At 33.8% G+C, this 13,426-nt stretch overlaps 1 protein-coding gene across 1 annotated transcript in view; it reads right to left on the bottom strand.

The window, feature by feature from the left end:
* Window positions 1-437: 437 nt before the first annotated feature.
* Window positions 438-13,426, bottom strand: part of LOC148281467 (uncharacterized) — a gene marked incomplete at its 3' end in the record, with an annotated part of 88,120 nt that continues 75,131 nt past the window's right edge. The window contains exons 2-6 of the mRNA XM_088226674.1: window positions 9,260-9,355; window positions 6,628-6,795; window positions 5,176-5,388; window positions 3,847-4,032; window positions 438-578 (exon numbers count right to left, since the gene is read on the bottom strand). Coding sequence (XP_088082800.1) covers window positions 438-578; window positions 3,847-4,032; window positions 5,176-5,388; window positions 6,628-6,795; window positions 9,260-9,329 — 778 coding nt within the window. The remainder of the gene's footprint in view (window positions 579-3,846; window positions 4,033-5,175; window positions 5,389-6,627; window positions 6,796-9,259; window positions 9,356-13,426) is intronic.

Genomic DNA, 13,426 nt, shown 5'->3' with positions numbered 1-13,426 from the left:
AATATTTTGCATATTTACATCGGTGAAATTTGAATATGTGATTGCGCAGCAGATTATACGTCGCGAAACGTAAATATTCTGACATTTAATATTAGGTGTTCACGGATGTTCCATTATGATCGCGAATACGATGAACAACCATGGTGAGAAATTGTTATCACGTGACTTATTAGCACGTCGATAGTTATTTGTGATTGAGCTACAGAAGTGGTTAGGTTAGTATCTATCTAAGAACGTAACTCAACACGTTCTAAGATAAAGTTTTTTTGTAAATTTAGCTATGGACATTTTTTATTCCTTGACAGGCACCTGAACTGAGCGTAAGATAGATCATCTTACCTTCATATATCAGACGATTGAAATGACGATGATGATTATTATTATTATATTATGTTAAAAGCAGTTTACGCCGTTTAAATAAATTTAAAAAATGTTACCTCTCTGAACGAAGCACTGGTAAAGCGGTGGACAGTTTGGCTTTCCGGGGTCTGTCCCGCACAGGAAGGGACGATGGGTATCCGATATCATTAGTGGGTCTCCTACGGGACAGATATTGTCCAAACTTCGGCCTCTTTTACCTGCACAAATTGGAAATACAATTAGCGTACGCATAGCCGTATCTTAATGAACAGTTTAAATGTAATGATTTCCTGGAATTAAGAACAAAAACCCGCCGATAAACTCCAAGCGGTTTGCTAACAGCTACCAAAATAAAGAAAACGAGATTATAAACTGAAATAAAAAATAATATAAAATTAGATTTAGGTTGTGGTCCCGTGGCTAGTGTTGCGCACTCACGGATCAGAGGTCCGAGGTTCAAACCCCACACTACCCCAATTTTATTTACATTTTTTAATAGTGAGTTATTTACAACTCGTAGAAAATAGCCACCAAAATTGAAATATTTGGTTAAATCATAAGTAAAAACGCTAATATTTTTTATTTTTTTAAAATAATAATAAAACAACGTGCTTGCTTTTTTGACATGGCGGCCTTCGTGGTATAGTGGTTAAGACGTATAAGAAGATTCTTGTTCGATTTCTCGGCGAGAGTGCAAAAATAAAAAAAGGTGATTTTATAAGTCGGGGTGTTCTGTGATGTTACGTACTGAATTTCTATTTTCTATACTGGCAACTCATATAAAACTGTAAATATTCCTTTCCTACTCAAATCCTTCCTATTTCAAATTCTTGTGCTTCTACCGTCCTGTGAGCAAGTCACATGTGAAAAGTTTCCTATCTGATTAATCTTTATCATATACTGCGTCAGCATATTTCGTACAAAGTGAAGTTAGTGTGTTGTAAATAGACTAAATTGTACAGTTTATCATCATCTACACGATACCGGAATCCGTGCTACAGCAATAGTGAAGTGCTCCATATAAGAAACAATCGGAAGAACTTCAAAAGTGAGTAACAATTTTTATACAGTCCATTAAACTCTAATTCCCTCTGTTATCAGTTGCTCAACGCCTGAAAGGCATTGAACTGATCTAACAGTGTTGTTATTGCGTCCTCTGGCCTATTAGGGTGCAAAAAAAAAAATTTGATTATCTGCCAAATCATAAATGCTGGCGAAAAAGTATTACCACGGGTGTGATTGTATCAATTATCAAATTTAGAGTCCCAGTAACGTAGACCAGAAACCAATTTCTTTTTAAAATTTCTAAATGTTCCACTAAATCTTTTCAAAATTCATTTGTAAATAGAACCTGCAATATGTGTAGTCAGAAATTAAATTGAATTGATATTAATAACATATCTTTAACTTCCTTTAAAAGTAAAATTTCCAAAAATAATTTAAGTTATGATGTTGCGCCTTGAATCCGCAGCCTATATTACGCAGGTTATATGCAGTTCTGTATGTAGGCAAATAATAAATGTATACTGTATGGTCAACTATAGTCGTGTTATATATTATAATGTGCAACTGTGTGACCAATATTCAAAAGTAGAAATATTTTGAATAATATGTATCACATTTACATTTCTAGTAATATTATAAGTTTTGTATGATTAGTTATTTTAACTAACTAACTAACTAACCATCACGCCATTTCCCCGGAGGGGTAGGCAGAGAGGATAGAACGCCACACCACTCTGTCCTGGCACACTTCCTTTGCTTCCTTCACATTCATACATCTTCTCATGCACGCACGTCGATTATTCCGACTTTTCACATGACCACTTTCAAGAATTTGTTGTACTTGATCATGCCATGTCTTTCTCGGCCTTCCTCGACTTCTACAACCAGACACATTCGCATCATAAATCTTTTTAGCCGTTCTTTCATCATTCATTCGCTCCACATGACCGAACCATCGCAAAAGACCTTTCTTAATTTTGTCGATAATGCTTAACTCAGCCTTGCATTCTGCTCTAATTTCGACATTAGGGCACCTATCATACATTGTTTTTCCGCACATTCGCCTGAGGGATCGCATTTCAACAGCATTCAGTCTACTTTCGTCCCTTTTTTTCCAACTCCATGCTTCGCTTCCATACATTAGGGTTGGTACCAGAACTCCATTATGAACTGCTAATTTAGCCTCTTGCGATAGACACTTATTAATAAGTTATTTTATGTTATGAATAATTTTTATGTGACAACATTTACAATAACAATATTATGTGAAAGCCTCTAATTGGACTTTATGATATATATTTATGGTATAACTGTATCTTATAAATTTATAAATGTCTGTTAGCTTTCCAATGAAATAAAATAAAAACGAAAGGTGTTTTTACGAGTACAATCAAACATTAATTAGCTTCTTATGGTTGGTGTCCGGAGTATTTCGGAGGGGAAATAAAAAATATACAAATTCTTCAAAATAAGGTGATGAGGATTATACTCAAAAGAAATATGTATTCTAAAGCACAAAAAAATTGGCTCGCTTACAGTAAAGCAATATGTAAATGAAATATAGTATAGCAATTTTTATACATAAAATAATTAAGGGGATAAGTAACATAAAATCAAATTTAACCAACAATGTCATGCATATGAAACTAGAGATAAAAGAAGATAATATTGGTGAGACCAATGAGGAGAAAAACAGAGTCAACTTATTGTACAAGGGATCTAAGCTGTACAATGAGGCACCTGAAGAAATATAAAGCATTCAAATATTAAAATATTGATTGAAAAATATATATTTTTGAGAATTTTTGATAAAAAATTGTAATGATATTAAAAGTTCATATTAGATTTTAAGGTGTTCCAAACCGACTTAATTAAAGCATAAATAAATCAGTGGGCTTTTTGATGAATCTAACCATTATGGGGGCTAGATTTCTTACCGTCTATACGCTCTGTAGCTGCAAGACGTAAGGTAATCTAGTTCTTATCTGTTTTAATTTTTAATTGATCTTAATTGGAAATGAGGAACTAGAATCCCAACCGTCCATGCGCTCTGTAGCTGCAAGGCGTGCTAGGATATTTATTTTTTGTACAGCGCCTTAAGGTGATTTTCACAAAAATGGCATACGGTAATCTAGTTCCTGTCTGTTATAATTTTTAATTGATCTTAATTGGAAACGAGGAACTAGAATACCAACCGTCCATGCGCTCTGTAGCTGCAAGACGTGCTGGGATATTTATTTATTGTACAGCGCCCTTGAGGTGATTTTCACAAAAATGGCTTCTTTATATATTATGAACACTTTCTAGAACACAGGTAATTTTCGGTGAAATGTGGTCATACAATCATACACTAAAGTTAGAATTATGTTTTTTTTCTTCATAAATGTTTTTTCCCATTCCATAATATTTTTTTACTGCCTCATAAAATTACACTCTGTTCGCAATTTCTTTCTGTTGTTATTTTTACTATCGGTGGCTCACAGGTCGGTACAGGCGGGCAGGGCTGCTTGAGGCAAGCGACCTCCTCCAGTTGGCAGGCCAGCTGGCCGGGGCAGCGCACCCCCGCGCACGGGTCCCTGCACCGGCACTGCGGGCAGCCGTCCTCCGCCAGGGTGAAGCCGTGCGGGCACAGCATGCGGCATGTCGCGGCGGCGCATTCGGCGGGAGCTAGGCACAAACAATCCAAATATCATTAGGAAACGTGGTTCTGAAGTTATTTCATAAAGAAATGTTAGGAATCGCACACGTCTGCATTCTTATCCGCATCATTTTAGACATCTGCATTCTCGTCCGCATCATTTTAGATATCTGCATTCCCATCCGCATCATTTAAGACATCTTCGTTTTCATCCGCATCATTTAAGACATTTGCATTCTTATCGGCATTATTTTAAACATCTGTATCGTTCTCGTGTCATTTTAGACATCTGCGTTCTCACCCGCATCATTTTAAACATTTGCATTCTTATCCTCATCATTTTAGACATCTGCATTCTCATCCGCATCATTTAAGACATCTGCATTCTCATCCGCATCATTTTAGACATCTGCATTCTCATCCGCATCATTTTCGATATCCGTCATTTAATGACAGATAATGACAAATTTTGTCTTTTAAAAAAAAATATTTTAACACTAATTCATTTATAAAAAAATATAAAACATTTAATCCTACTGATTTTTAAATATTTTTTAAGCTAAGGCAACAACCCATCCTTACAATGATGATTTGTAGCATTAATGAAATTCATCCGTAGTTGCTCATAACTAATATTTCATTACATTTTATCATATATATTAATTCTTTAACTGTTTTTTTATTTCTCATACGTACAAAATAAAAATAAAAATATCAAAAACAAAATCTTAAATGAAAACTCAATTAAGAAAAGCACGTTCCAAAAACCCGGTCTTTGCCATACGTCTTTCTCTTGTGTCTGACAATTTTTGATGTTTAATTTTATTTCAATGAGAGCATGTAATAAAAATGGGTATACTCGTATTTTAGTATCATGTTTTGATTAAAAAACGTATTTTTCATATTATATTTCCGCATCCGCATCCAGATGTGGACTTTAAAAACATCACATCCGCATCTTCAAATGTCAGTATAACCTACATGTTACTTTAATAAATTACGGGCCCAGTACATTTTAAACATACAATTATAACGAAATATACAATATGCTAGACAGTATCATAAAACTAGAAACGAAACAATTGTTTCAATTAAAAGGAAAAGCAAAGACATATACACTCAAATGATTAGGGATCCTGAATCAATTGGATAACATCATGCGTTAGTCTTACCTGTGCAGTTGACTAGTCCTCTCGCTGGTGCTTTGGTTCCTGGCAGCTCGAAGCCAGCCTCGTCCACGCACCAACAGCTGCCCACGATCTCGTTATCGCACTGGATGGGGTCGAAGTCACCTTCCTTGTTGCAGCGCGGTATCCGCACGGAGCGCCCTTCGGCGCCCAGCGCCCTCGCGCGCCGGCTAGCCGCCATTTGCAAATGCTCGCAGCCTGAAATGGAAAATAAACCAACGATTCATTTCCAATTATTTTATAAAAATATATGTAAGTTGATCCATTGCAGCTGGTGTGAACCGGCTGACAGAATAGACAAACTTTTGATTCAGAGACTTAACTCTATGAGATTTTTGCCTAATTTCAATTTTTCAATTTTATTTATTTATTCATATATATTTACATTACGAAATGGAATATATTAATTCATACATATAGAAATAATTAAAATGATTAGGTAAAATAAGATACATATATAAAAAAAACACATTAGTGTACATAATATCCAGAGAATAATATGTTAAAAAAGTAAAAGAATCTTGTAACGAAAAACTCCCTCAGACACGTTAAAAATGTCAATGTCCAAAGTGATATTGTTCAACATAGAGATAGCCCTTCCAACAGGCATAACCATTGGCAGGTTATGCCTATCGGAAGGGTCCTGTATATTGGAATGTGTGAAACAGTCTATGCTGACGCTGTCTAAGGTAATTATCCGGAACATAAAAGCTAATGCTCCGCATAATTTCAGGGTTTTCAATAGTACCGCGCAACCATCGAAAGAAGTGCGTTGTTAAATACACAATCCTTCTAGTCTTCAAACTGCTGTAACCAAGCATACCCTGGACGAACTCAGTGGGATAAAGCCATGGATAATATCCGCACTCCCTCGTGTAGAGAAACCGAATAAATTTCTTCTGAACCTTCTCCACCATAAGAGAGTACTTCAACTCCCACGGTCCCCAAATCATCGAGCCACTCTCGTGTCTACTTCGCACCAACGAGCTATAAAGAATTCTCAGTACTCGTGTACTACCAAAAACCCTGGCAGTACGCAAGACGAATCCTAACATTTTCAACGAACTACTACAAACTGTTTCGATCTGATCATGAAATGTCAGGGAACTCACAAAAGTGATGCCTAGATCTTTAACCTTCGCAATCCGCTTGGAGCTTGCCCCGATGTTTTGTGCATGAAGAACTGGTAAAAAAAAGGTGTCTGGATTATACTGATGACAGAAATGTAATATTATGCGTTTACATGCAATGAGTTTACTTCTCGTTAAAATTGACAGTTAGTTCAATACACATACAATGGGCTCAGTTACAAAATTTCACATCTAAATTTGTATTATAAATCCTGGGAGTGATCCCTTTGATCATTGAGCCAGCATTCTAGAAAATACACATACCACTATCGGTATCTTTATGAAGTTACTAAACAAATAAGCTTACCTGTAAATAGCGGCTTAGTACAAACTCCGCCACAGGGGCTTTCACAGCAACGCAAGTCCCCTGAGCCGCAGTCGGCATCCCCCGAGCACTGTAGTGCCCCCGTCGGGCAAACGCCCCATTTCATTAGCGGGGGACATCTTCCATTTCTAATTATTGTACTGTTGTCACCTGAAAAGTTAAGGTACAAATGATACATAAAGAATGTTTCAGAGTCCCAAAAACAATAATCTTGGCAACTCATAACAATCTGTACCATAAAGGATTTAAAATGTTTAATGATTTACCAAAAGAGATTAGTGATGCGGGGTATTTCGCGTCGTTTCGGAGGATGGTGATGGTTTTTGTTTAAAAAAACTTTCATATCCGTAGATAGAGCATCATTGGAAAGCGTCTTGATTGAATTATGGTTTTTGAATTTTTTTTTTTTTTTAAAAGAAAAAAAGAAATATTAGCGTTCTTATACAAATATTTAAATTTTGGTTGCCATTTTCAACGAGTTGTAAATAACTCACTATTAGAAAATGGAAATCAAGTTGGGGTAGAGTGGGGTTTTGAACCTCGGGTCTCTGGCTCGTGAGTCCGCAACACTAGCCACGGGACCAACACCCGGTTCAAAATAGTTTATACTTATAAAGTGAAATGGCTTTTACCCGCGGCTTCGCTCATGTGGTATCAGGGAGAAATTAGTTAGTTTTGTCGTTTATCAACAAGAATTTTCGCGATGGAATGATATGTTTTTTCAGGACAGAAATTAGCTTGTATCGATTGCCGATCTTTCATCTATCGCCATGAAAATAAATACGACGGTCGAGTACATGGCGACATCGCATCATTGTTATGTTCACATATTTAAAATCCATAAATAAATACATATTTGCGTTCTCAAGATCTACCCCAATTTTTAATTTTGAGGGCCATTTTCAGTGAGTTGTAAATAACACACTATTAGAAAATGAGAATCAAGTGGATTCGGACCACGGACCTTTGAGCCGTGAGTCCGAGACACCAGCCACGGGACTACAACCCGATTCAAAATTCACTATAATATAATTAATTTCGAAGCTATTCTTTTTGACATCCCACCACCTACTAATTTCAAATAATGTTGCTCATTGTTTATGTATAAATTTGTTTTTTCATAGTTTTTTTTTATTTGGAATATAAAATAAGTATCCTACTTTACTTCTCACATCTCAGGCTTTCTCTATGCAAAAAAATGTCGCAAATACAAACAAGCAAACAATCAAACACGCATTCCCATTTATAATATAAGTGTCTCACGCATTATTACTCTGAGATTATTATGGAAAAGTAAGGGTTTAACTTTTGGTCTAACTTTTAACAAAGTTTTTCAAATTTACATCTTTTTTTAGAAGTATCTAAAATAAATACATTACCTACATTACAGATTTTACACAGAAATATAACAGGTTTTTTTTTCTAAAATAATTTTCAATTTCAATTAAATTTTATTTATTTATTCATAAATATGTACATTACAAAATGGAATATCTTAATTCATTCATACATAAATAATAAGTTAAAATTAGGAATATATAAAAAAAACACATAAGTATACATAATATCCAGAGAAGAATATGTTTAAAAAGTGTGAGAATCTTGTAACGAAAAACTCCCTCAGAGACGTGAAAAATGTCAATGTCGAAAGTGATCTTGTTCAACATAGAGATAGCCTTTCCAACAGGCATAACCATTGGCAGGTTGGTCCTGTATATTGGAATGTGGAACAGTCTATGCTGACGCTATCTATGATAATTATCCGGAATGGTTGCTATCTTTAGTGTGTAAAGAATCATCGCTGTAGCAGTACAGTACACAATAACCCTTTACCCCCCACAATTTGGCGGCCTCCGTGGTGTAGTGGTCAAGACGCTTGGCTCACGCACGGAAGGTTCCGGGTTCGATTCCCGGTGAGAACACAAAAAAATAAAATGTGTTTTTTCTCAAGCCTGGGTGCTCTGTGATGTAATTCACTACTGTAATTAGGCCTCCTGGCCTGTTGTGGTGCAAAAAAAAAAAAAAAACCTAGAGAGAAAATATGGAAATATGTTTGTATGAAAAAAAGTCATACAGCGCATCCTCTAAGGTAAGTAAAATTAACTCTTAAAGCCCGATCCCGCCACTGGGTTTAAGATGCTCAAAATAAAGTACACTTATTTGTATGAAGAAATAAGCTGGAGTAATCGACTAATTCCTTGGCTCATTGCTGGCGCTGGGTGCGCTTTATTGATATTTGGAGAAAAATACAAATGGTGACAGTGATTTATAAGAATTAGCAATTATTAGTTTTTTTTCTGTAAATAAAGTTACCATAAAGCATTATTTTGGATAGTCAAATATAATGGTAAGCTGCGCATAATCGCTTCTATACACGGTTTGCCCCTGCCACACACACACATAGGAAGCAAAGAGGATATATGTATATAAATTAACACACAAAAGGGACGAGTTGTGGTTTCGCGGTAGTTCTGTGGACTCAGGATCAAAGGTCCAAGAATAGTTTCTTACTCTTTTACAAATAGGTTAAAAATTTCTAGCTCTGAGAAATTTACGAAGCCAAGTTTAGGCTTTAAACTTTAATATTAAGTTTATTTTAAAAGTGGTTTCTTACCTTTTGCTGATGCGCTTAACGCACAAAGCGAAATCACAAGAATGGTTGAAATATAATTAAATCCTTCCATGGCAGCATTTGTCTCATTAAATTAATCTGAAACAATAAATAAAAAATATTAACTCTTATATACCAGTAGAATTATGAGAAGAGAAAACATGATTTTATTTCATGTTGAATAAATATGTAAAAAATGTGTAGCAAATAAGGTAGTTCTTCATAGGTGCATGGTCGTAAAGTGCATTGTTTTTGATAAATGATTCGTATTGCATTGTTGAAAAACTAAATTTGTAGTTATGCAATAAAATATTGAATGTTGAATCAGTTCAACATCGATATTTAAGAAAGATAGGCTGGAGGTTGGGCTAATCCAGAGACCAATATACGTATAATGAGTTAGAAACTAGCTAAAATATATCTTCTGTACAAGACCGTCGAAATAAATCCGACCTTCTAGTCCTATTTAAATATGATGAATATCCTTATTGTGCGGTCGCACCTGATTGTGGGGACGTCCGCATGATATTTTGGCAGTAATAAAAACATAATTTTGTTTTTACTATGACATGTTTTCATGTCAAGTTATTTTTGTTAAACAATTATTATTAATATAAAGATCTACGAAATTTTATATTTGTTTTAGCCATCGCATTATATATGTAGGTTGTCTGAAGTGAATAATAATCGAGCAGTTTGAATGTATAAAAGCGCAAATAATTATATTATTATGACTGGTCTGTTTTGATAGAATCAACGCTCCGAGTTTGTAGTGTGTAGTGTGTCACTGGGTCAGCTGACCTACATGAGGAATATTGTGTCCTCAAAGGCGTTTCTAAAACACTTTGATAAAATTGTAATAAAAAAAATAAATCCAACGTATTTTCAATCTTCGTTTTTTTATTAATTACAGCAGTACTTATATTACTTCACTAGCGGACCCGACAGACGTTGTCCTGCCACAACGTTGGCTTGCCTGCTATTAGTTGGTTGAACAAACATTTTTTTCGTGACGAATTACAAACGTTATTTATTTTGGACTTTTTTGAGCTATTTATATATTCGTAATAAGGGTTTGTTTTCCGTTTTATCTCCACATGTGATTGGCAAAGAGTCTTGATCGTGCTCAAATCAAAATCGTGTAAAAATCACTATTCTAGTACCATAATCTATGGAGAAAATACGTAATAATAAAAAATAAATGATAATAAAAATATATTATGTTAATAAAATTTGTATAAAACCACTCACCGACTTAACTGTCTACCGGTTTCGAGACGTAACCCGTCTCTTCGTCAGGACAACAACACTACACCAACATGCAAATACCACTACACACCTTCACCATAGTAGATTTGCAAAAATATAAAATCGACATGCAGGTTAGACACATGCTTCACTACGCCACCACCGAGGGTTAATGACTTATGAAGCTAATATTTCCTTTTTCCTCCTTTTCCGATTGTTAATCCTTTTGAAGCTAAGCCCTAAGCTATACATTTTTTTAAGTATTGACATGTCGGTAAGCAAAATGAAAATCATTTTTTTCAAAACTCTAGTCCATAAATGGATTGCTGAAAAGACTACACAGGAAGCTGAGGAATATGTTTCATATATCAGAATATAATTTTAGTTTCTTGAAAATCCTTTCTCATTTTATGAATGTAGGAATGTTTTAGAATCTTTTTTCATATTTCTTTTGAATTTTTACACAACAATTGATGTGAAAGTATGTACTATTATTTATAAAATTAATAATACACTGAAACTCCGGAACGTACCTGCGGGCCAGTGAAGAGGCTAAATCCATAAATAAAAAGGAAATTATATTGAATGTACCTATTGTATACACATTGTCTTTTGTAAACTATATATTTGTATTACATATTGGATTAAATAAATATAACTACTTTCCAGTAAGGAAGTAACAACGTAAAAATATGTAATATGTGGAATAAATTGTTATAAACATGTTCACCTACTGACACAGTAAGGAAAACTAGCATAGACAACGTTATATATTACTATTTGCATACGTAAGACATTTTTTATCTGTGGTTTTTAATTTTATAATGAGATAATAAAGAAATACTTATTTTTATACCGTTATTGATAATTAATTCCTCGACTCTTCCTGTAAAATTATTTGGGGAGTTATATACGTTTTTAAATTAAAAATAGCTTTCTATTGATTTCACTAAATTCCTGTGTACGGGTGTAAGAAGAATACAGTTATATGGTTGAAATAGAACCAGAAACCTGTACACGAGAGTACAATATACCAAAAATGTATAATATGCTCCCATTAAATATGAAAATCAAAAAAACTTATCTTGCTCAAGAGAAAGACGTCTGCTGAGAATCTGGCTTTTAGAACGTGGTTTTTATATTGAAATTTTTTTGTGTTTTTCTTTTTTATTTGGTCAATTTTTTATTTTTTAAATACATATTTTCTTTTTTTTCATAATAATCAGAGTTTTTATATGTTTATAGAATTTAAGGGAAAAGATTATGGATATATATATATGCGGCCTCCGTGGTGTAGTGGTCAAGACGCTTGACTCACGCACAGTAGGTTCCGGGTTCGATTCCCGGTGAGAACACAAAAATTAAAATGTGATTTTCCTCAAATCTGGGTGTTCTGTGATGTAATTCACCACTGTAATTGGGCCTCCTGGCTTGTTGTGGTGCAAAAAAAAAAAATGAGAACTTAACTATAAACCCTGCTGACGAACTGCATTTTATGCAGTTCAGTAGGACTTGATAATTTGATAAAAAAATAAAAATAATAATTTTAAAAAAAGTGTTTTCGACTCGGTGGCTGGTCTCGGGTAATAATCCTGAATAAGGAAATTGAGTGAAAATAAGTCCACTTTGTTGTGTAGTGGTCGGCGCGTTCACCTATCATTTTTGAGGTCGACCCCTGGCTCTGTATATGGGCAGAATAGTGAATGTTACACAGTGTGTAAAGTGGCCACTTAAACCAGCCATTGACAGGTCATAAGCCCTGTAGATGATTAGACTTATATATTACCTTCTCTTAAATGTTCTTCATCTCTGTTGTAATATGTTAATAAAGTTTTATAGTTTGGGTGAAATATACATTTTTGTACTCTATTTTTAAAAATTCAATATTCAATACCTTCAAGCATTTAGAACTTCATTATTTTAGTATTTTTTTGTTATTTGTTGGTAGTCATAAACATTTGTTTTTGATTATTTGTTTGTTTAATTTTAAAAATGTTATTTGTTTTTTTTAAAGCGTTATATCTTATGTTTCAACCCTAGTTTGCCTCGTTTTCAAGCATTTAGAACTTCATTATTTTAGTATGTTTTTGTTATTTGTTGGTAGTCATAAACATTTGTGATTAAAATACGTAACTTCCCTCAAACCAGGGTTAAAAAATAAAATATTATTACACAAATAATGATGTATTTTTTTAAAGTTGTTCACTTTTAGAATACAAATTTAAAACCATTGAAAAGGTAAAACATGGAAACTAAATTATAGTAGAATAAATTATTGAAACAGAGGTTTTTTAAAAATTATTTTAGGTTGAATTTGATTATTTGTTTTTTTTAAAGCGTTGTTATACCTTATGTTTCAACCCTAGTTTGGGGGAAGTTCCAACGTATTTTAATCACAAATGCATAGGACCACCAACAAATAATAAAAAAATACTAAAATAATGAAAAAAAAAAATTCTGAAAGCTTGAAGATCAAATTTGGGGAAAATCTCAATAAAGTATAAAAATTGATATATCTCCCAAACTATAAAACTTTAGGTAGGGAAAGTAAGGTCCAATAATTAGCAAATGACCTCCTCTATGTGCGAATTTTCTATGGCGGGTTCAATTCCAGTCACCCTGGATACATTATAAAATTCCATATTATTTATGCTTTTAAAGTTAAGTTAGGGCCAATTGCTAAGAAGAGTTAAAACATTATTTCGCTTTCTTAAAAAATGATTACATTAAAAAATTAAGACAAAGGAACTTATTCACCTTATTTTGACAAAATTGTTTTGACGAAATTTAAAAAATATATTTTTTTATGGTGCAAACTAGCCTCTTATCTCATTCAACATATTTTGGTTAACTATTCAGATCAAATTATGAAAGTTTTAAACTTGCTGATTCGCATAAATGAGTAAATTGCAATACACTAAA

This window comes from Micrasema longulum, unplaced genomic scaffold, assembly GCF_059751315.1.
Source record: "Micrasema longulum isolate JH-2025_06_02 unplaced genomic scaffold, ASM5975131v1 h1tg000455l, whole genome shotgun sequence".
Taxonomy (NCBI): Eukaryota; Metazoa; Arthropoda; class Insecta; order Trichoptera; family Brachycentridae; genus Micrasema; species Micrasema longulum.
Note: the sequence above shows the minus strand (reverse complement) of the source record. Positions and strands in the feature narration are given on the sequence as shown.